Source organism: Erpetoichthys calabaricus, chromosome 8, assembly GCF_900747795.2.
Source record: "Erpetoichthys calabaricus chromosome 8, fErpCal1.3, whole genome shotgun sequence".
Taxonomy (NCBI): Eukaryota; Metazoa; Chordata; class Cladistia; order Polypteriformes; family Polypteridae; genus Erpetoichthys; species Erpetoichthys calabaricus.
This window is the reverse complement of record NC_041401.2, coordinates 98,827,681-98,853,456: the sequence shown is the minus strand read 5'-3', so window position 1 is coordinate 98,853,456 and position 25,776 is coordinate 98,827,681. Positions and strand designations below refer to the sequence as shown.

The following is a 25,776-nucleotide window of genomic DNA, read 5'->3' as shown; positions in this document are numbered from 1 at the left end:
CATTGAATTAATTGATATATTGATTCACATTAAGCTACACTGAAATAAAATAGCAAAAGCAGTTGTTCAATAACAAGTAGCAGACCATGACACTTGAATCCTGGGGACTCTTGTTCCATTTTGTATTGTTTTTGAATTAACTGAAGTGATTGTGGTTTGGCACAACAAAAAGCAAAACAGAGATGCCCAAGTCTATGAGTCTATTGTTATTATTCTGCAAATATAAAAAAGTTATAGTTCATGTATTTTGTTTGAATTGTTAATATCTCGGTAGTCCCAATATCTCATCATAATATTTTTTAAAATATATGCTATAACCTTATTACTCAGTAGTTTATTCAGATTCACAAAATCTTGGTTGTGAAAAAGTACTTCCTGGATTCTCCCTTAAATTTGCCTCAACATGTGCTTTTGAGTACATAGTTCACTACTTAAATGAAAGAATTTGAAGATGTAGATTTTCTTAATATTTGTCTTTCTCTTCTGAACACTAAAGTAGTTTACTTTCTTGAGCCTATCGGAGTAGCACATGCCCTTTAGAAAAGGGGTGTTTTTGTTTGCTCTCCTCTGCACAGCTTCTAGAACTGTTGTGTTTTTTGTAGTACAGAGATTAGTGTTGATTGGTGAAATTTGTCAAAGCTTTTTGCTGTGAATATGCTATGTTCACTTGTGGACTAGTTCACCAATTATTTTCCTAGATAAACATCTTGGGCTGGCTTTGGAGAACATTTTTTTCCCAGCGCCCCATGATGCTTTGCACGGCTGGTGTTGCATCTAAGAGCTGTAGCAGCCATGCACGTAACTTTTACACAAGCGTATTGTAAGATCGTTGCCACCACAACCTGATCAGTACTCCAGTTGTATTTCCACCCCACATGTGTGTGTGTTTTTTTTAACTTGCAATATATTAGATCAGTGTTTCTCAACCACTGGATTGGCTGCTGCCTGTGGGTCACGGGTTGCCATCATTGGTTCGTGAATTGTTTCAAAAAGGGAATGGTTTGCATTCACTGGTATAGGTTCGTCAATCAATTAAAAAAGGCAACACCATAAAGGTTGAGAAACACTGCATTAGCTGACCATGATGACATTACCTGTATAATGAGTACTGCCAACAACTATACTCATTATATATAACACTGATTCCTGTGAGCTACAATTTCAAAACAAGCCTTAACGGATCATTTCCCTCCTCCTTCTCGTGTCAAAAAGAGACCCCATTAAATAATGACAAAAGATTTACAGGTATTACTATTTACAAGGTGTTTCTTTCTTCTTGATGTTATAAAAAGTACAAAGCATCTGCATCCAGAGTCGCAACTTGGAACAAGCCATTCCCACGCTGCAGTTTCATGGCATGGTTAATGTCTGCCCCAAGATTTGAACTCTGTGAGCACAATTATCTGTATTTTATTTAGTTATTGCTAGTTTCTGGCCATTTGTTGAACATTGTTTGTAGTATATGTTTCTTTTTTGTTGTTTAAAACATGGCGGTGCAGCACAGATCAAATTTTTGCAACAATAATTGGTCCAGCATAGTTGGCAGATGCTTCCTTAACCCTCACAGTTACTTAAAAGACCACTTTACCATTATAATCCCATTGAATTCAAAGCATTTTGTGAAGTTCCTGAATATTTCTGTGATTACACTGAACTCATGGTGAAGCAAACTTTGTGGACTTTGCACATCACTAATGGTGAGGAGAACTGCACACAAGATACAACCTCACTAGTGCAATAATACAAAAAAATGATAAAGAAATGAAAAATTGGTAGGCAGTTATTTCTAGCTATTACATCTTCGTGCATCTTGAGGATGAGAGATGAGTAACTCTGTAAGCATTGCAGACTGAACAGGCAAAGTACTGTAAACCTACATGTTATAAAAAGAGTATTACTTTGTGGATAGCCTTCATAAATATGTACTGCTGAGTCAGGGACATTGCCAGTATCTCACAGGTGGTGCAGTGGTAATGCTTCTGCTTTGCAGTAAGGAGACTGTGGAAGATTGTGGGTTCACCTCCCAGTTCCTCCCTGTGTGGATAGCACTTTGAGTACTGAGAAAAGTGCTATATAAATGTAATGAATTATTATTATCTAGTCAGAGACAAGGAGACATGAAAAATTTTTCAGGTCAACCAGTTTATTTTTTACCACTTAATTGGAACTGGTAATAAAGAATCATATTCTGTTTTAGGAAAATGTCCACACTGAAAAGGAAAGAAAGTTAAAGACACTACATTTCGGCATATATAGCCTTCATCAGGTATGCAACTCAAAAGGAAAAAGCAGGTAACATATATAGGAGGGGAAGGATGGAACAAAGCCAGGGCAGAAAAAAGGTAAGAGTAGGTGAGAAAAAGTTGCCATTAGAAAAGATGAAGGGAGAGATTAAAAGGTTAGTTGGTCATTGTGACTTGGAAAAATATGTGATCCTAGGCTGTGAATGAGCTCAGCTTCTTTTTCTCTGAAACCCTGTGACAAAAACACATACAGAGTGATCAGTGTGGCTATGATCAAGGGATGTGAAGTGTTCTACAATAGGTTTTGTAAGGTCTTTTGTCTTAACAACTCAAAAGTGCTCCCTGGAATGGTCAGCTAGCCGTGTCTCCCTGTTTCACCTCTGTAAACAGCAGGACACTTCCCACAAGAAATGCAGTAAATGGTATTTTTAGACTGACAAGAGGCCTGTTGCTTAATATTGAATTTACTAGAGGGACCAGATGCAATGGTATTGTTGGTTACATATTTGCAAAAGACACAGCGGCTCCTGTTACAGCTCAAAGTGACTGATGACGAATGTGGCTCTCCTTTGTGAAGTGAGCTGTGTACAAGAAGTTTGTGTAAATTTGGTGGTCAACAGAAGGAGATTATTTAGGTGATTGATAGAAGGAGATCAAGAGAGGGTTAGGAAAAAATGCTCCTCTGGAAGGATCAGTGTGGGAACATTGCTTGATGACCTATGGGAGAAATTTTGTTAAAGTGGAATTGGAGGACCAGCAGTAAGTGAGTCTCATTATTCAGGGACCCTCGTACAGTGGATGTTACACCATCTACTCCCAGCTAGATTGAGAGCCCTTTCCACAATATGAGAAGAGTATCCACAATCAGTGAAGAAACTCGTCATTCTGAGTGCATCACTGTAGAAGTCAACCTCATCACTACAGAGACAGTGGCATCTAAGGAACTCTGAAAATAGTTTAGAAATAATGTCACTTTGTTATTTAGAAAATCAATCTATGGATCTGAAACTTAACAGTTAGCTTTCCATATTAATACAGCGAAATATAACACAACTATCAAAATTTTAACAAGGTTGTATATTGCACAGATAAATAACATTTACTTGCTGATCTTAAACATAATCAGTTGCTAGCTCAAACATACAGATCCTCACTAAAACAGCATTATCCTTAAATCAACATCCTAACACCAGTACAATCCTAGCACAGGGCACCCCCTGATCATTTCAAGTGAAATCACTTACTTTATATGTACACTATGAAAGAAACAAACTTTAAAAACAAGAGTTTTCCTGTTCACTGCATCCTAATATGGTGTCATTGCTGCCAGATTGCAAGCCTTTTTAACACAAGCCAAAGGAAGAAAGTTCTTTGACTTTCATTGTAAATGGACATCTTGGGCAGTCTTTTAGATGGTCTTTTTGGACATATACTGTATTTAACTCTCATGGATTGCTGACAGAAAGGTTTTATTGCACTTAGAATCCACTTTCTCAATATTTCTCTGCTGTTATTTAACATAAATGTACAGTAAATGTAAGTTTAAATATTTGATGTACCTGTTTTTTCCTTTTGGTGGCAGCAGCTCCACTTATCACCCTTGAAGACTCCAGGATGGTAAGAGCTCATCATTTCGCTATTGTGGACACAAGACTTTCGTAAAGCAGACAACCATTGGTTGAACTCATTTACACTCTTTCAGGAAGAAAGAGAACGGAAGAGTTAAATGAATGGTATCACATTAAATACATATAGTATGTTTGCTGAAGGTGCAATTTTCTGAAACAGTATGTTTATTAGGCATTTGAAATTAGGATCTTTCATGGCAAAAATTACACAATACCTTTTATATGTAAAATAGCACATTTACATATAACAGAATGTTTTATATAAATATTTATAACTGGACCATGGGCAGGTTGAGCATCTGGTTTAGGATAACTTCAATGGCAGAGACAGAACATTTTACTGGATTTTCTTAAATTATTAAAAAGTAGAAATGCCATATGAAAATCAGTGTGGGTTCATGGCAGAATTTTATAATTCTGTGTTATTGGTTATTGCTTTCAAAGGGTAGGCACACTACATTCATACTTTAATACATTTTTCATGTCATTTTCTAACCCGCTTAATCCAGACCAGGGTTGTGCTGCAGCTTATCCCAGCTAGCACAGGGTCAAGGCAGGGGCAAACCCTAGACAGGGCACCCAGAGGAAACCTACAGAGACATAGGGAAAACATCCAAACTCTACGCAGGGAGGACCGGGGATGCAAACCGTGATCTCCTTACTATGAGGCAGCAGCTCTACCACTGCGCCACAGTGCCACCCCTTGAATAAGTTTGAACAAACACAAACAAAAGTCTTAGTGAACTGAGATCCAAATTTAATTTACCTTACACTGCATGTATAGGATTTCGTTTTGCTCGTTGTCATCATTTGAAATGATCTGCATGACATGGGAGTTGCCGAAGCTTTTCTCTTCAACCTTCTCTATGGCTCGGATTTTGGACAACACAATGAATGAGCTCTTCTGTGGGCCGAACAAACATAAGGTGTAGTTGAATGGCTTTAATCCACAAAGCCTAGTGCTGAATGACAAATTAATTTGGGACTAAATATACACCTAAAAGTAATTTCTGTTAACATTTTAGTACTAGGGTTTTGTACTGTGTTAGCCATTATGAATGTAGTGAAAAGTCAAGCAAAATGACTCCTTTTATTGGCTAACTAAAAAGACTACAATATGCAAGCTTTCAAAGGCAACTCAGGCCCCTTCTTCACGCAAGATGTAATCAACATCTGTTAACATTTTAGTAATTTGTTTATACTTATGTTACATAATCACTGTAGCTTATTGGTTTTGCTAAACCCACCACTGTAATTTAATAACAGGTCTTTCCAAAAAACTAACAACATGTAAGGAATAAAAAACACTAAGGGAGAAGGACTACATAATTAAGAATATTTAAGCAAATCAAAATGATCCAGTTAGTTAAGGAACTAAACATCACAAAATAAATATAAATTACATCAAGTACTTAAAGCAGAATGGATGAAAACCGGGAACATATTTGGAAGTATGCAGCATTTGAGAAATCACTACTAAGGAACTGGGAAACATTAAAAAAGACAAGACAAAAATATTAAGGAGGTAGCCTAATTTCAGAGTTCCTGTTAAAGCAGCTAACCTCATGTTAAAATCACTCAGCACATAAAATATACCTTATTGTGTCTTTCCATTCTGCAACATGATGTCTATTTCATGCCTTTTAGAAGTTAGTTCTTTTAGGCAGATACTCATTTCTGGCTACACAGGGCCAGGTAGGCAAAACAGTACCTAATTCATCCTTAGCTCCTTCTCTGTGCTTGAAATTGAGCCTGTTAAGGTTGTTGCACCACAAGCTATTTGAATTTTATTCATATTCCTTTTGCAACCAATTCAGGAGCATGCCTTATACAGTCTTATAGTTTTTAAATCTTTCAATGCTTTTGAGTGACACCCCACTTCTTGTCAATGTTTCAGAAACCTGGCAGTGTTATTCTAATTGTTTTCTCACCTTAACAGGTCAAATACCTGTTGAGGTGAGAGCAACATTAATTAATTTATTAAAAGTGAAATTAGAGCCAAAACTGTACACACTGTGGCTCACTATGGCTAGATGATTTGTTCCCTACTTCACAACATCAAAGAGATCTTCAATGGTGCAAATATTTAAAAAACACTCAATGATCATACCTTAGAGCTGGATGTCTTGGCATATGACAAGGTATCACTGCGCAGTGTGACATAGTATTTTTTAAAAGGTGAAGATATCAGCATCCCTTTCTCTCTGGTCTTATGCAGGAAGAGATATCCTTCCTTAATTATTGATGAAGACTGCAGACTGAGTTTGTCTTGAAGGTCAAGATCTGAAAGTTAAGCCAAATGTTGTGTTATTGGATTCTTGTGCAGTGATTTTGATGTGGTTGCTGTATTTGTAATTTGGAAATCAGAAGCAAACTTTTATTTTCAATTTAACTGCTACTTCAATATTTCAGACTTTACTTTGAACAGTCAACAAAACTTGCTAGTGTAAATAAATACAACAAAATACATGCTTCACAAAAAAAATACATTAGTTTGGTTGAAATTACTTAGTTAATTAATATTGTTTTCTATTATGAAGAAAAAATCTCCAAATATTCACCAATAAGCCTACAAGACATAATGAGCAGGCCTACTGTTATGCAGTTACAATAACTACAGTAGACTGAATTATTACTCTGTGTTAATAGACAATACCCCAAATCAGATTTTCCCTCCCTGCAAATAGCACTTGTATGAAATTGGACTGTTTACATTAAATGCATTGACAGTGTAAAAGGGGAAAAAAAATGATATATGCTATACAGCTGAAACTCTGAGTGTTTCTTCAGAATGTGAATAACCTTTACCCTTTTCCTTTTAGAGATAAACCAATAATGAAGACCTTCACAAGCTGTAGCAAAACAAAGTGTACTCCACAAATAAATCCATGGGCCTCATGTATAAACGGTGCGTATGCACAAAAATGTTGTGTAAGCCCGTTTCCACGCTCAAATCGTGATGTATAAAACTAAAATTTGGCGTAAAGCCACGCATATTTTCACAGTAGCTCAAACCCTGGCATACGCACGTTGTCTGCTCAGTTTCTTTTTAGATCCACATCCCTGATGCGGCTTTATCATATACAATGAAATTAACCGCATATTGTTCATTAGTTTAAGGCATCTGATTATAATTAACCTGTAACAATATAATGGTCAACGGACTGGCCAAACTATTCCAAATACCATAGCTGCTTTAGCGTTGTTACTCTCACTGTACCTTCTTCGTCTACTTTCATCTGCTCCTGTTAGGGGTTGCCACAGCGGATTATCTTTTTCCATATTACTCTCACTGAACCACTCGGAGCAGCTGATCGGAAAGAGAATTATTGGTACACATAATCAAGCACACACTGCCTCAGCCATTTGCTATTTGAACTGCTCTCATCCGAGAAATGCTTCAGAGCCTTTCCTGTACGGACCTTGCGGTTCAGAAACAGTTTCATCCCAAGAACTATAAATGCACTCAATCAATCCATCAAGTGCTCCTTGTAGAACTGTTTGTACTTACCTCACTGTAAACTTGTGATACAGTTATAATATTGCACAACCTGCGCCACTTTATAAAGCGTGTATCTACATATGATGACGATATAATTTTTAAGATGAAATGCAGCAAAATATGTTTATTACATTATACAGATAAAATGTTAATGTCATTTAACTAATCTATATTGTTAATAATTAAACATGTGAGAACACGGTATCGCAGCGCTAGTGACGAGCTGGTGCCCCGATTATTCCTGCCTTGCGCTGTATTCTTTCTGGGGCTGGCGCAACACTGGAAAGATAGATGGATAGAATAATTAAACATGTACTACGGAGATATTTCAATGTTCCTTGAAAGTTTTGAAGAATCGGTGTTCTAAGCTTACAGATGGTTTAACATCTATTACAGAGCTGATTGTGTGGCGATTGGTTACTTGGAGAAAGAATAGGAAGGACAGGAATTGGGGGTTAGTACGTTTGAAAGAGACAGTACTGCTGCAATAAATTATTTCATCGAAGGTCGCGCACTGCGCAGCAAGCATCTTGCTGGAGGCAGGAAAAATCTGTGGAAGAGGTGCCTGCTCGTCACTATCACTGTGCCACCGTGTTCCCATGTTTAATAACATGCTTTAATTCCTATCATCATGAAAATGATATCAAGTATACATCTCAGTATTTAAATTATTCAGAGATCTGTAAAATCACGAATGTAATGGATTCTGTGACCTGTTGGAGGAAGAGAAAGCCCGTTTAAGAAGCACGTAGTGATTCACACACATAGAGCACATAGAAGAACACATACAAAACAAAGCATTTAATGTGCTACTTTAGCTACGATGGTATTTGAGAAACTAGTAAATTAAACGATTTAAAGATGAAGTTTATGATGTTCTGCTTTAATGACAAAATAAAGTACATGATTGAAGTGGAAATTTCGAGATTAAAGTTGGCATTTCGAGCTTTTTTCTCTCACTGTGTCCCTATTTTTTTTTCTTTTCTCTATATCCTAATAAGCTTTTATATGACACTCAGACGGTGGGCTACGACTCGCCTTTTCACGGCGACTTTGATATCTGACCGCTTCTTTTTTATTTATATCACCACTTTGTGAACTTGAGCTTTTGAGTTTCTCCGACACTCTATGTCACTTGATTAACTTCCTTTTGTTGTTTATACCACTGTTTAAACTAACAAATAGTAAGTTTTTCCTTGCCTCCACTTGGTATTCGCTGAAATTCTTCTATTTTTCCTCAGGCTTTTGCCATTGTCTTTTCACAGAAGGCTGAGCTTAAGGGCTATTTATATTGATTTGCATATTTAAAGAGGCGTAATTGTGGGAGGAGTTGGGGCGGGACAGCAGATGCATGCACATGCATTACTTTTCATGCTGATCGGGATTTATGTACTGGAAGAATGTGGAAGTTGGTGTTCGCACAGATTTATGCATCTGTATTTTTTTGTGCATACGACATTTCCGCTTTTGTCCGTATGCCATGTTATAGTGTGAATTCTACGCACGGCGTTATGCATGAGGCCCCAGGTGACTATGGCATCAAATACCCATTTGTAAAAGATTAGCAAGCTACAAGTGTTATATTGGTTACCTAACTCCCTAATATAACCATTCTATAGGAGCTTTTGGGAAAAAAGGAAGATGAAACTGCAAGAATAAGAGATTTCATCAGGTAGAAGCAGTTAACCTGTAACCTGTACACGTGATATATCAAGGATTTACCAGTGAATTCCTGGCTCAAAAATCTCAAAATCACTTTCACAGCAATTTTCAAGGTAAAATACTTCATATAATTTCCAGACTTTTTCTGTAGTGATGTTTATAAGTGTTAACCAATCCTACAAATCAAAGTTGCATTTTGACAGTTTCATAGGTGAGCTATTTAAAATCTAACTGGAATTTGTGCAGCTCTTTAAATAAAGCAGGTCCTCTACATCCAAAATAAAAGGAAAATTATTAAAGTCATATACTACCAGATGAAACTATGAGTTACCTCTTCACAGAAAATATCCATCCATCCATTTTCCAACCCGCTGAAACCGAACACAGGGTCACGGGGGTCTGCTGGAGCCAATCCCAGCCAACACAGGGCACAAGGCAGGGAACCAATCCCGGGCAGGGTGCCAACCCACCGCAGGACACACACAAACACACCCACACACCAAGCACATACTAGGGCCAATTTAGAATCACCAATCCACCTAACCTGCATGTCTTTGGACTGTGGGAGGAAACCGGAGCGCACTGAGGAAACCCACGCAGACACGGGGAGAACATGCAAACTCCACGCAGGGTGGACCCGGGAAGCGAACCCGGGTCTCCTAACTGTGAAGCAGCAGCGCTACCACTGCGCCACCGTGCCGCCCCTCACAGAAAATATATTGTATGCAATTATCTGTTCCATGAGTAACTTTATTATGTATTATTATAAAGCACCTTAAGAAGATGCACTTGTCAAAAACATTATGTAATGTTAAAGGGTGAGTTTCCTGAAAACAATCGCTCTTAGTGAATAACAAACTAGTTAATAAATGACATACATAAAAACTGATTGAGTTTTGCAAGTGTTTCCCAAAGTTATTTGTTAACTGACAGTTAAAGAATGAGATGAAAGTACTTCTTTGTTGGCTGCTCCCCACTGTCCATGTCAGAAAAGCACAACCTGTCGATAACACGAACATTGATCCCATGTACTTCAATGGTCAAATATATGTTATATTGTTAGATATATCCAAATATAAAAAAACAAACAAGCATGTAATTAAATATCAACCAAAAAAAGCAAAAAACACAAAATAAATTACATTTTTGACTAACAGTTAAAATCAATTTAACCTATTAGTTGAAAATCTATAAATGGGCTCAAATTGTGACGTGGCTTCCAATTCCTTTCCCAAAAACATCAATGGCGAACAGAAAAAGGAAAAGGAAGCAATGCTTCAGAAAAGAGAAGCTAAAACAACTTATAAATGAGGTGGCAAAAAATTAAGAAGTGTAATTTTCCAAGGCTCATATAAGCCCCAAGGACTTGCACAGGTAACGGAATCATATATTCCACATGCCCAGAGTCTGCTCTACAACAGTACACGTGCAATGGTGTGTAGTATTTTACTTAAGTCACAGTCTGAGGATTCAACACTGGAGTTACCAGGTAATCATGAAGAGGATATCCACCGTCTCCCAGTAACCAGCCACCAGCAAACACACCATCTCTTTGTCTTATGACACACTCCAGAATTAAACCAGATATAAGCATCATGTGTACTCACAGGCCACTTGGCCACAATGTCTGCAAAAAGTCTCAGATGCTCGGTTGCATATCACCTGGACATCTGAAACCCTTTCGAGAGGTGTAGATGGGATTTAAGCGGCTGGAACTATGAATAGGCATGATCATTCCATTTACTGCACCTACAATGCCAGGTATGCCTGGAAGGACATGAAAACCCATCCAAGGCTGTGTATTATTACTTACATGGTTAATGCCTTTATGCAAGGCCACACCATTTGAAATACAATTGGTTGTATTTCTTTTGTTTTCCTATTTGGAACACAGGCTGGTAAAAAGACTTGTTCGTGGTCACAGTGGCCTCATGTATAATGCCGTACATAGAATTCACACTAAAACATGGCATACGTACAAAAACAGAAATCTGCATACGCACAAAAAATTTCAGATGCATAAAACTGTGTGTAAGCAAATTTCCATGTACTTTCCCTTTATAAATCCCAATCACTGTGAATTTTAATGCACATGCTTGTGCCTATAGCCATATCCCAACTCCTTCCAAACTTTTGCATATTTGAATAAGCAAATCAATATAAATGTTAAAAGACAATGGTAAAAGGACATATAAAAAAAGAATTTCACTGAATGTGAATTGGAGGTCCTGCTCAGTGAAATGGAGGCAATCGAAAATGTACAATTTGGTGGCTTAGACAGTGGTATGAGCATCAGAGGGAAATTGATGGAGTGGCACTCAAAAGTTCAAAGTTCAGAGAAGAATAAAAATAGGGACACAGTGGAGAAAAAAATGTCTATCTTGAGATTAAGGTCAAAATGTCGACTTTAAACTCGAAATTTCCACTTTAATCTCATAGTTTATTTTGTCATTAAAGTAGGATGTTGTAAACTTCATCTTACAATCAATGTTTAATTTACTAGAGTTTCTCAAATTCCATCATAACTAAAGTAGCACATTACATGCTTCATATTCTATGTGTTCCCTGACCCAGTCATTAATTGCCATGTGCTTCTTAAATGGGCTTTCTCTTATGCCAACAGAAGCACGCAGGCAGTAATCATGATATTACAGTTCTCTGAACATTTTAGAATACTAAGATGTATACTTGATGTCATTTTCATGAAGAAATGCATTAAAGCATGTATTAAACATGTGGGGGCACGGTTGTGCAGCAGTAGCGAAAAGGAGTGTCCCTGCCTCCCGCAAGATGCTTGCTGGGATGTGTGTAACCCTGGATGGAATAATTTATTGCAGCAGTACTGTCTCTGTCAAACATGCCAAACCCCAATTCCTGTGCTTCCATTTTCTTTCTCAATGTAACCAATCATGATATAATAAGTGTCTGTAATAAATTTGTAAACCAGCTGTAAGCGTAGAATGCAGATTCTTCAAAACTTTTAGGGAACATTGAAAAATCTTTGTTATACATGTTTAATTATTCCATTCATCCATCCATCCATCCATCCAGGGTCACGCCAGTCCCAGAAACCATAGAGCACAAGGCAGGACCAATCTCTGGACAAGTTGCATAATTTGTACTTTCTATGAGGCTTCCTGAGGATTTCACACATTTTTAGATAATGCTTTACCCTTACATTTTTTGGAGAAGTAATAATACTGAAAGAGAAGCTTAAAGGTATTCCGTGTTCCTATGTGGTGCCTTCTAGCCTTCTTTCTAATGCAGTTACAAAGAAATATGCATTTACATAATGACATGACTGAAACTGCAATGTATTATCCTTTGACTGCCCACTCATACAAATTCAACAGTATTAACTCTCTTCATAATGAGAAGTTTAAAATTTCCTTAAACTTTGTGTACTCTCAACATTATGCTTAAATCACTTCTGTTAATTAAGCCAAACATACTTTGATGAGAGTGGTGATTTATAATGGTGTAAAAGAACTTAAAAAAAACCATAAAGAAATAGCCAAGAAAGCAGACCACGACATTATTTTCACCTTCTTTCTCCTCGAAGCTGACCAGTTGGGTGATGAACTCTTTGAGCTGGGTAATACCTTGTTGAACTGCAGGGAGCAAAGGGACCATCCAAGATTCTTTAGAGCGGCTGGCCAGAGTGTCTAGATTTCCAATTATTTGGACAGTCTGAGAAAGTAAAATAAAATATTACTCCAGTGAATATCATTGCTTAATATGTGTTAATGTGTTCTTTTGGTGTTAATGACACTTACAAAGCATCAGTAAAGTGGTTATACATCTCTGTGCAGTGTGGGATTTGATATGTTGGTAAAATTACTTATGAATATGAAGAATTTACAGCCCATAAATTGAGGTCAATTAAAATGTGTCATACTTAAGACACTTCTGACTGTTCCAAAGTAAAGTTTGTTTTAGCAGGCCACATTACATAGATGAATAACTGATGATTTGTAGATGTGATTAAAACCAAAATAAGTCTTTGTTATTAAGGTCTAGTTGCATGCATTTTTGCAGTACCTAAACTAAAGTATTATCATTGTTTCTGTCACAATTATCTGAAAGTATAATGTTTCTTGTATTTACTGCAGTCTTTCCTTACAACCAATTTTTTAAAGTGATATCAATCCTTAATAAATTTTATTTGAGGAGTTGATTTTCATTAAGTCACTATAATCCCAGAGATTTATTAGTGTAACCTGTACTGAGTTTACTCTGTACATTTTTGCTTTTTAGTACTCACTTCTTAAGACTATTAATTTCTTAGTTACATTTTTTCTTAACAAGAATGTATTTAATATCTATAGCAAATAACAAACTAGACAACAACTAACTAATCCCAATGTGAATTTCCCATTGGGATTAATAAAGTATCTATCTATCTATCTATCTATCTATCTATCTATCTATCTATCTATCTATCTATCTATCTATCTATCTATCTATCTATCTATCTATCTATCTATCTATCTATCTATCTATCTATCTATCTATCTATCTATCTATCTATCTATCTATCTATCTAACGATAATTCACTATGGTTCAACTATTTAGAAACAGTAATACCTTGAAAACCAATGTGGCTTCATTCACTTGGCCAAAGTTTCATAATGTTGTTAATTTATTTTAAAGGTATAGTACCTATTGGCTCCAGCAGACCCCCGTGACCCTGTGTTCGGATTCAGCGGGTTGGAAAATGGATGGATGGATGGTATAGTACCTTAGCCAACAGTAGCAGTGTGCGGCTGGTTCGGGCATCTGGGTGCTTCTCCCTCAGATGGAATAATTTAGGGGACATGATGGCGGGTGAAAAGAAGCGTAGACACAGGAAACTTGTAACCGCTATAAACTTCACCTTCTAAAACATCAAAATGAATTAAATACATGTCACTGTCTTTGGGCATTATAAACAATTAATCACAGTGAAAACCTTCAAATAGTATGTTGTTAATGTTGATTCATAGAACATCTGGATAACAGTAAAGTTATTACACACATTTGTCTTTCAATTCTATATGTCCTCTACTACCCTATGAGAAAAAACCTCAAATTTGAAAATGTAAAGTCCATTTTAAAGATTTTTTGCTAGCTGTTCAACGATAATGAAAATGGTACAAACAAAATGTTGAGCGTTAATTAGCCAATATAACTATATATCATTATAAAATACCTTTTCTTATAAACTGCTCTATCTGTATAGTCTGTATCTGAGTAAACTAACACCTACAGTAATATAACAAGGTAGCAATTAACACTAGTTCTCACCCGGAACTCCTTGTCGGGAAAGCGCTCCTGGACGCGCTCATACAGCTGGCGGAAAGCACTGCGCACTATAGGTGGGCAGTGGCTTATTGACTTCAGGATGGAATGGAGCAGGTCAGTCAGGTAAGACTGCAGATACTGGGTGCTTTGTTGGATCACCTCTGTTTCTGTCTGCACTCTATGAAGCCCAGTACAACTGTAAATAACATTTAGAAAACATCTGTTGAGGACAAAATGCTTATTCATACTTAAAACAAATTCATCAGACTTGTACACTACCAATTTGCAAGAGAATCTAACACCTTGCGTATAGTGTCACAAAATTTACAGAACATACATTTCATTCACCCACCTATCTATCTGTTCTTAAATTCAGCTTTTGTGAATTATTTGTAAATCAAATTCATTACTTAAGTGTCAACTGCATTTTTAACTGGAGGGTTACAAAATTAAAGTGCATTACTTGTCATGTGGTTAAGGACAGTGTTTTTGTTGCACATTTTAATTTTTTATTTAAAGAAAATCTTTCAAGTTCTCAGAGTTTACTGATACATTTCAATTCTTAAATGGCAGAACCTGTTGTTTCACTAGCTTGAGGTTAAATGCCACATTCGATTGATGTTTGAATTTAGCAACACACTGCGCTTACATTCACGCTAAATAACATGTCCTTGATTTCTTTAAACTGTTAGCTGTCTGTTGCAGTTAAACCTTTCAGAAAGGATACAGTGATAGAATGTTTGTGATTAATGCAAAAACAAATACTGTATAATCTAAAACAAATAAAAGACCTGTATTTTTCCAGATTTACAGTATATGCCAGATTTCATTTCATGTTCAGTAAGCAATATAACAGATTATGCTTTATGTGGCAGCTATGCCCTTCATTCACATTTATGACAGAAATAATATTCAGTGTGAATAAGTCTGCCTAACTTAAAACATAAGTAATATGAGTCTTAAAGTGGAAGCAAATCACATTGCAGGCTGTTTATTGATGTGTCACTGTTATTTATTTTTTCCACTCAGCAGGTAACTGACAGCTAGAAAATCTGAGATAACCTTTTCATTTTCAGAAAAGAGACAATTTGTAGTGGGCATAGGTGGCTAATGCATTGCATGTTGAAACACAAAATTGCAGGTTAAATTCCTCTGTTTGTCTTGCTGTGTGATCCTAAGAAATTCGCTCAGCTTGCTCAGGTATCAGCCAAATATGCAACAATAATATTGATTATTATTCTTTAAAATATTTGTTAATTTGCCTGTGCAAAAAGCAGTATTGCAGTGAAGTATTTAATATGTGACATATTATAATTTTTTAACCAGTCATATACATTCCCATGTGTAGAGGGCATGACCTAGACTTAATTTCCTTTTATTGTTTTAATTGAATTTATTAAAAGCAAGTAACATTCCATACAATAAAGTCAAACTTAGCAAAACTAAATTCAATTCAACGCCCACCCAAATTTCGACCAGAACTTTCAAACAAACTAGTGTTGTGTTCAATGTTTTTCTAAAACTGACCTGAAAAATTAATGGAATATAAAAATGATTTAAAAGTGAGATATTAAATTGTGTTATAAATCTGAAATAATTAAATAAATATCAAAATGGGTCAATCTAAAAGCAATGCTCATACACTGTGGAATAAAACACTTATTTTAGAGTTTCAATTAAGTCTTCTATTAATTACAGTAATTTTGATGCATTCTCTTTTTTGTAATTGATTATTGTACTTATACAAAACCAGTTGTCTGAAAGTTACAATAAAGTTTCTTTAACTGAGTCTCATAAGTTTTTAATTGAAAAAGTTGCAGGCCTCTTTATGACACAAAAAACAATTTAAAAATGAATTGCTTTTAGTTGTTAAACATTATGCATTTAATTACACAGTAACTCAGAAGACAATATAATCAACATATGAACTGAAAAAATGAAATGTTTATGCTTTAATGGAATTACAAAAAATACAAATTAAATCATGACAAATGAACATATAAGATTCAATAAATACATGTAAAATCAACCTCAATTTTATGACTTCATTATTACTTCAGTAATCCAGTAGCTACCATAAAACTTACTAAATACAATACCCAAGTTTTTCTTCTCTAGTTGTCTTATTGCAGTCATCCAGGTATGCACAACCATTCTCAAGTAAATACTTCCTAATAAAAGTTATTGTCATAGCAATGGATTTGAAAAGAAAATAACACATTACATGGCTGCATATGTAAATCAAAGTGACATACATATTGCATGGTAAATCTGGTTATCCGTTAAACTGCACAGATATAAATGAAGGACAACAAACACATGCAGTCACATACTTGTACTTGCTTATGCAGCTCATAAAACAAAGAAGCCTATCAGTTTTGCTAGAGTATAGCAGTATTGACATTGATTTAGATAGTATACTGTATAAATGTATGAGTGTCATGAACAAATTTTAACAGCTCAGTTTCTATAAAAAATAAGTTTCTACAAAAGAACTGTAAAATAAAAAATCTTTGGATAATATTCAAAAATACATCCGTCTATATAAAGATGTATACACAGTAAGGCCTTAAATTTTCTCCTCAATACCAACATGTACTGTATGCAAGAACAATATCATCTCTTAGTTTAAAATAATAAGGAAATTTAGCCTCTAATATACTTTATAAGTAAAACAGTTGTTAAAATAAACATGCCTCATAATCAGGAGCTTTGAATTCATCACCCAGTGTAAGTTTTTTTATTATGACTTGCTTTGATCAAATGAATTACCTTTAAATTAATGAAAAATCTACCAAATTCTTAATACTTTTATTGATTTTCTGAATCCAGTTTCCATTTCTGCATAACTAGCAGACACGGCCTATTACAAATGCATCACTCAAGAGGCAGCAACTAACCTTGGACAGAATGAGTGACACATTTATGTACACAAGATACACTCATGTACAGACTTACACTTTCCAAAAAAAGGCCACTTTGGTGTCACCAGTCTGCACATACTTAGGATGTGGGAAACACCAGAATACACAGAAATAACCTCGTGTTAGCAATAGAAGAATGTGAGAAATCCACAGTTGCACTGACAGCACAACTACTGTGCTGAACTTAATTCAAAATGTTTAGGATAAAAATCATCCCTAATTGCAAGGCAATATACCATTTTGAATCACCCAGAAATGTTCATATCTTGATAGACATTTATTAATATTTTTATGAGGTACTTTTAAATTAATTTAAAAATAAGACAATACAAATGAAATGACTGATTTAAAATGTATTATTCACACATGACTATAAAGCCCCATTTTCAGCAGCCATTACTCCAGTGTCTTAATAGCAAATTCTTGTAACTTATCTTTAATTAATTATGTTTAAATGCTTATTGGTGGTTAGAGGAATTTTTGTAATTGTGTTGGCACAGCTGAAACCTGTTATTCTGTTCAATAAAACAATTGTCTTTCCTTGTGTTGCAAGTATATCTAAAGCTAAGTTCCAAATTCAAAAATGGCCAAAAGAAGAGATAAAGGTTATTCCATATGACAGATTGCAAATAAACTGAACATTTCACAAAAAGCTGTCCACTATTGCCTTGAGAGAAGAGGGCAAACTGGATCTAACCAGGGCAGGAAAACAATTACAAGGCCCAGATTCACACCTGCCCAAGAGGACAAGTACATCATAGTCTGTAGTTTGAGAAACAGACACTAAATAGTAGTGTCATCTGCAGCAGTGAAAAGGCAAGTCTAGTATGCTAGTCTTAGAGGGAGAGTTTAAAAAAGCCATACTGTATATCTTAAACTGGCAAATAAAAAAAAGATTAAAATAGGCAAAAGTTTGGGTTCACCCAGAAATACACTGTAACATTTGTGTTCTTTAGCTCATTTTAACATTTTCTTTTCTCCTGTTGTAGATGACGCTGGTATTTGGCATGATCTATTTAGGAAAGAAACTAACTAATGACCTGTAAGGTGTAACACTATTCTGAGGTAATTTATCTGGAGCTAAATGCTGTAGCATTTTAACATCTCAGTAACAATAAAGACAACAGTAAGAGTATCACAAAAACCCTTTATTTTGTCAGCCCTTCAATCACCTCATCAAAATGCTAGTAAGGACATTAATGATGTTGAAGAGCAAACAAACAAGTAGTATAATTACAACAGAAAAGGACCACCAAGGCACATAGTACACATTGTATCAATCAGTTCCCGACAATATGGGGTTTAACTGCAATCTTTTAACTTAAAATATCTTCCGTCACAAAGCTATTCTTTTTTCCAGAGGGTGTATGATATCCTAGGAAATAGTTATCTTGACCTCAGTGTTTAGTACTACTAAAACAGCCTAGGCTCAGGCGTTCAATAAAATGTTTGTGCTCATCCACCATACTCAAAACACTGAAATTTTCATGTCCAAATATTTTTCGAAAATACACATCAGAGACAAAACTAGGATCATCAAGGGAGATCAAGGTCATCTAGGGAGAGGAACAGACACTGATAAACAGGATCGTAACAGCAAATTGTAATCTGTGTCAGCTCATTGAGTGCACTTTCCACTATTTTTGTGCTTTCTATCATTTGTTTTCTTTGTTTTGTAATTTTGTACTGACTGGCTTGCAATCTTACTTTATTCTAGGGGTCAAACATGGCCTGTAATAGACAATGTCATGGTGGCCTGGTCCCATGGGCTGCCATTTTCCATAACTATAAAAACATTATCTTACAATGGTAAGACTGTCAACTTTTCTGATCAGTTTAGAAAAGCAAAATTCTGCTTAACTTTAGTTCTCAGCAGCTTTGCTGTTTAGCTTATGTTTCTCCATATTAATTACTTTGTATTTTGAATAACTATTGTTTTTTTTGTTCTAACATCTGTTTATTTTTTAGTCATTCTGTTTGTTTGTTTGCTATTCAACAACATGGTATGTGTGTGTACCCATTTACAGTTACTTAAAATACGCAGATGCCTACCCTGACTGTATTGGGGAGAGAAGCAAGCTCTTGTGAGGCCCATGTGTGGATTCCATTTAGCTAGCCTTTCAGACGAATGCTACAGATTCATAGGTTTTCTGGCATTACATATTGTTTCATTTGATTTAGTCTCTCTGTTGCTACTTAAGTACTTTATGTGCTGCCCGAATATTTGATTTTGTTTTTACATGCCTTCTAGTCATGCTTCTTGTCACAGGGACTAAGGTATGCCAATGCTACAGTAAAACATAAGGGTCTAATAGCAAAACTGTAAGTGCAGGGAATGAAATATTATTTAATCTGGAGGTTTATCCTGGTTCCAGAACCCATTGTAAACCAGCTAAGAACAGTGAATTTCAGAACATTAAGTTTTACAAATGACATAGTACCACTCCATCCATCAAGCTCATTTAGTTACTTAAACATTAAGTTCTCTGAATACCTTTCCTAGATACTATTTAAATTCAATGCATTAAATTACCAGATAGGGCAGATTTGTCCTATATCCCAAAACTCCTTGTATGAACAAGAGCTTCCTGGGTTCTACTGTGTTTGCATTTCTCCTCAATCTTCTGTAATGTTATTAACTAGGTGATTCACTGTTTAAATTTTTCTTGATTACCTTTATCAATGCATATGAAAATTCTGAAGACCTGTATTAGGTTCAAATATAGACTTCATATCAATAGTAAAAAGGTTTTCTTAGCCTGTCAAAGTGGGAGGTGTGCTTTACTCCAGTGTTACACATGGATGCTCTTCTTAGCACTGCCTCTGGACTAGTTACTATGCATTTTTGTAACTTGGAGACCAAAATGCACATAGTTATAATTTCAGTAGTATATTATGAACTCTAAATACAATTAGTGTTCTTTCATTCACATTCAATATCATTCACCTTAAAACCATAACATTTTACTTATGTTTTATTAGCTTATGTACATTGACAAAAGTTGAAAACAATTGTGCCATTGTAAATAATTTGAACTTTAGTACATTAAAACAGCACATTCTGACTTATGAAGGTTATCTAGGTCTTTTTCAATCACTTTTGCTTCTTTCTTAGTATTTTCTTCTGTAACAAATCTCTGATAGAAATTATATTCAGCTTTAGAATTTATGTTTAGTACTTTTAAAAATGTAAGAAAATTATAGGGCCATTATAGGATTTGCAGTTTAATAGGTTCATTACTGCCATGTTTACAGAGCTCAGTGAAATTCTTACTTGCATGTGCTAATCAACGTACACAATTAAACAATATACTTTACTTCTTTCTACTATTCCAGTTTCTTGTTTTTCAAAAGGAAAATCTTTCTTTCATAAAACAATTGTGGCTGTTACTTACAAATTTAATTTCACTCAAGAAATCATGTTTATTTCTGATTATAGTTCTTTTAATATTACATGAAAATTAAGTGATAGTTATTAGTCTTTAATTTCTAAGATTAGAGCAACACTGCAAACTTTCCAGTCATTACATTTTTCTCCAGTGTAAAGTTATTATTAGAATGTGCTCACTGAATTTTTAAATTGCTAATTGCAAAATTCCCACGGGGCAAGGTTTTATTTTAGTCTTAAAACATAGTTGGCTCTTTAATTTTAACATCTTTAATAATTGAGCTAATTTCTAATTTTGCATGGAAAAGCATTGCATTTATTTCTTCTTTTGGAAATACTTGAGTGATTTGTTCAGCTAAATTTAAAAGTGAATCCATGTTTGTCTTTGTTTTTTTAAAAACTAGTTGCAGCTCCAGGCATTTCCATAGGTCTAAATTGTTTTGCACTTTTTAATTTTCATATAGTTCAGTGTTTTATTTTTATTTATGTATGGATTTATCCAATTTCTTTGTTGCTTTCAGTTTGTTGTTGCTATGCTGCCATGCATACCACATGCTGAAGCTAGTAAAACAGTTAAGTTCATTAAACTGAGCAACTGGTGATCTTGTAATGTCAGAAAGGGCATCACCTTAAGGAGGCTTTTGCAATAGTTCTCTTTACCATTGACACACAAAACCTTTGGTTTTTGACCCACCTCCACAGCCACTATGCAACATTATACAGTATACCTAACAAGAGAATTAGAAAATGTTTATATTATGGAGTTTGAAGAAGGATGGATGGATGTATATATATATATATATATATATATATATATATATATATATATATATATAGCATTAAGAGGTAGCAACATTATTAAAATAATGTTAATTAACAAACAGATATTATCTTTAACCAAATGCATTATATTTTTTCTATCACCTTATTTTTTCAAAATTTATTACAAAATAATATTGGAGATAAGTTTGTGTAACATGGGTAAATGATTATCAGAAGCATATATGACAAAGAATGACATATAAAAATTATCAGCAATGTCATTTTTCATTCTGTTATAGTTAATTTAAGCCTTGCAATGCTCCAATTTATAAATGATATATTGGATTTTTACCAGCTTACACAAAGTACATAATCAATTGTATAAGCATGTTGGATCGAAACTCAATGCACACAAAGAAATTTACTATAATTGCAACTTTATCATTTTTTACAGGTAACTCAGCCTGACCAATAAATGTAGCTTTCTGCTGCCATATCAAAGACAGCAAATACTGTATATTGTTTTAGAGAGAAATGAAAGTGCAGAAAAATGACGGTAGGCTTTCACTTAATCAGTTTTGTTCAGTTATCTAATAGCCAAGCTATCCTAAAAGCTCATCTTGATATTTTTTAAAAACCGTAAGCATCACAAAGTACATGACTTTGTCATTTATTCCAGATTATCAAAACCCTTTATGTGAATGAGTGCTATCTAGTTTCTAACTTGAGTCCACTTCACTTTTTTCACAGTAATTGCCATTACAACATGACTCACTATTTACTAAAAGAATTCTTCTGATCAGCTTTATCAAAGTCTGACAATTTTGAACACCTGAGTTAAAATTTCATGTAGATTTATACAGCAACATGTACGAGTATACAGTATATTTGTATATTTTGCTTAATCATGCAATTTATTACTGTAAATCAATGGTTTTGTGTAGGTAATTTAAAGAATGTGAAAAAATGAAAACCAGAGTCTACATACTGCATAGGCAATTGTGTGATTTAAAAATTGTTGAAAATGAATAATATATTATTGATCTTCAAAAAATATATTTTTACACATTGTACAATTAACAATAGTAAATTCAGTATAGTGTGAAGGGATTTTACAGTATATAAAGTGACAAATGAATTTTAGAACATTTTAAAAAAGTTTTCAGACATGATGGGTCAAAAACACAACATTAACTGATGTAAGCAAAATTGCACAAGAAGCTACTGTTCTTGTACAGATTAGTTTTTTCTCTTAAAAACAAAGTGTGGACACTGAACGATGTGTGTCTTGGACTTTCAAGACCTTTACAACATGTGGCACCAGAACAACATAAACGCCAGGTGCCACATGTTGTTAAGGTCTTGAAAGGTGCCAATGGCGATGTCAGTGATGAAATTCCTAAAAGCAGTAAAAAAATGTAAATGACCCAATTTATGACAGTATTCAATGAATCTGTGTTTATGAAAGAAAAAACACATGTGCAGTAGATATACAAAGAACAGCAATTACTGTACTGATTGTGCAACAGTTTAATATTTTGAAAGTTCAATAATTACATGTTCCTGCACTATTAAAATAAGGTTTCTTACAGAAAAACATACAAACTCTTTGTTTAGTGATGTCTAAATGGAAAACACTGTCAAGTACTTTTTTAGCTGCTCCATCCTTGGCATGCTATGAAATACCATAAAAGAGGTGATTTCTGCTTTTGTAAACAATTGATAAAGTAGTTTTACTAAAGGAACGAAAAAGAAGTGCAGCTAAGGAAAGCTAAAAATCACAAGCAAGTAACAGGACATTTAATGATAAATTATCCTTTAACAGAGAGAGTGCATGGTTGTTATCCATTAATTCACTTTCAGATTCCCTCAATGGACCATAATCACACAAGCACACACATCCATACTTACTCATTTAAAATTAATTTAAAGCCACCAATTAACCTAACATGCAAGATTTTATAACGTGGAAGGAAAACCATACAAAAACAGAGAATGTGAAAACTTCCCATAGAGAGGAGAGGATAAGGATTCAAACTTAAGTCTCCTGGAGCAGCGAGACAACAACACTAACCACTAGGCATGTGCTGCTCAAGGATAAGGCAGTCTGTTAAATAAAAGATTAATAACAGCAATTTTAGCAAAAGAGTAAGATGTAAAGATATATGAGAAAAAATGAGAAATTGAAAATGTAACCACTGTATAATACATACCACAGTGTGGACTATATCTTGAATAAAATTTATCTAAAACAGCATCAGTTATGTTGCAGTTTTTGAGGTATGAGAGAAATGTGTTTGGTGCACAAAATAAAGCATTCCATTTGCCCGTGCCAATACTACAGCTTTATGTGTGAAATAGAACAGTTACCTTAGATTGTTACAGGCTGCTTTGCTTTGGAAAGCTACAAGATAACAGTTATAATTATTATAGGCAATGGTGATTTTATTCTCTAAAAAGTCTCATTTTTGGGAAAAAAGCTGGAAATTAGTATTATACAAAAAGGCCCTCAACTTACCCTGCTTCTCTGATCTCCACTTTACTGGGATCAAGTTCCACATACTTCTTTTCCTCGAAAATTCTGCTGACTGTAGGTCCTAGGACATGATGCAGATATTGCATTCCAGCCACCTTCAAAGCAGCCAAGCAACACAATGAATGGTATGGGAGACATAGGTTTGTTACACAGAGCAGAAAGCACTAGTAGCCATGTTACCTTTAAGAAGGACTCCATTGACTTTGATGCTAAAGAATTACTTCTAAATAGTGTATTTGGTTCACCTAGAAAAAAAATAATGTAATAGATGAAATGTTTCTTGGATGCATTCTAAAAATTAAAATACTCTTTTTTAAACCAATTTCTATTAAATAAGACCTGCCGTCAACAGTTTTAAATAAACATAAATATGCATCAGTCTAAATGACTGCTAATAAATAAAAAATATGGTTTATGCTTATATAACCAAAACTGAAAGGTCATGGGCACAAAGAATAACTTGCACCTTCTTAATATGAATGTGTGAGTTTCCTGCTTTCCCACTGGGCAGTCAACCATTTCTGTGGCAAGAACTGGAAGCAGGGAGGCCGTGTATAACCTGCTTTCATGGGTGGACTAAATAGATGCGGTTTATTTACAACAATAAAGTTATATTGATTTTAAAATAAAGAAGCAAGTGCAGATTCAAAATCTCACATTTAAATAAATAAATTAATAATGGTTAGGAAGGAGAAAGAGTAGTAGGATCTGAGTTGCAAAGGCCCAGTGGCACCTCCTTCACTGCCTTAAACTGACAACTAGATTTAAATTTCACTATGAATAGCAATCTTACTGGTTTTTGTTAACTCCAGCTTGAAAAGTACATCCAAGAACTCTCTGGCCAAGCCTTGGCCTAGGAAAAGCTTGACAAGATTGGTCGCCACTTCTTGTCGGCTTTCTGCAGTGGTGGTCTCATCAATCAACCTGATTAAATCTGATTGGCTGCACTGTAGAGAGACAATAGCTAATCAAGGTTGATGCAAAATGTAGAATGTCAAATTGTCCAATTATACTGTTGAAGTAATTCAGAGAAGGTCATGCTTTTGAAGTTTGCAAGTCCAAAACTACTTTTGAGCTGCTAAAATAAATAAAACCACTCACATTAACATTTGTCTTCACAGCCTGGCATAATAATTCAGTGAGGGGCTGATAGTAGTTAGAAGAGAGGATTGTTTCATCACGGAGTTTCAGCTGTAGACGCAATGATCCTACATTACCTCTGAAATAAATTAATAAAATATGCTTATATTATTACATTAAAATTTCATGTGGGTTGATTTTCATCATAGTTATTTTAATGTAGTGCCGACTGAAAGTAATGCATAAAAGTAATTAAATGAAAACAAACCAAATAATAGAAAAATTCAAACAAATATTTAACATGACATCATCAAAGACTTGGAGGCAATAGGGGAAAAAAAACCCATAAAAAACAAACCCCAGATAAGCCATAGTTCTAGCATAAGGTAAAGTGCCAAAAAAATTAATGTGGTCCAAATAACCAAACTTATCCCAGCTAGTATAGGGCCCAAGGTAGGAACAAACACTGGACAGGGTGCCAGTCCATTGCAGGGCAAACACACACACACCAGATACACACTAGGGCCCCTTTAGCCTTGACAATTCACCTAACCTACATGTCTTTGGACAGTGGGAGGAAGCCAGAGCACCAGGAGGAAACCCATACAGACATGGGAAAAACATGAAAAATCCTCACAGGGGAAGACCCGGGAAGCAAACCCTGGTCTCCTTACAGTGAGGCAGCAGCACTACCATGCACCAACGTAATAATAATAATAATAATTAATAATAATAATAACAATAATACATCATATTAACTGAAAAGA

At 34.9% G+C, this 25,776-nt stretch overlaps 1 protein-coding gene across 1 annotated transcript in view; it reads right to left on the bottom strand.

Moving 5' to 3' along the window:
• The window catches only part of rasa4 (RAS p21 protein activator 4), a 130,663-nt gene that overhangs the window by 4,887 nt on the left and 100,000 nt on the right, over window positions 1-25,776 (bottom strand). Inside the window, exons 9-18 of the mRNA XM_028807134.2 lie at window positions 25,031-25,148; window positions 24,723-24,876; window positions 24,110-24,174; window positions 23,912-24,024; window positions 14,323-14,515; window positions 13,778-13,915; window positions 12,581-12,725; window positions 5,982-6,154; window positions 4,638-4,775; window positions 3,803-3,938 (exon numbers count right to left, since the gene is read on the bottom strand). Coding sequence (XP_028662967.1) covers window positions 3,803-3,938; window positions 4,638-4,775; window positions 5,982-6,154; window positions 12,581-12,725; window positions 13,778-13,915; window positions 14,323-14,515; window positions 23,912-24,024; window positions 24,110-24,174; window positions 24,723-24,876; window positions 25,031-25,148 — 1,373 coding nt within the window. The remainder of the gene's footprint in view (window positions 1-3,802; window positions 3,939-4,637; window positions 4,776-5,981; window positions 6,155-12,580; window positions 12,726-13,777; window positions 13,916-14,322; window positions 14,516-23,911; window positions 24,025-24,109; window positions 24,175-24,722; window positions 24,877-25,030; window positions 25,149-25,776) is intronic.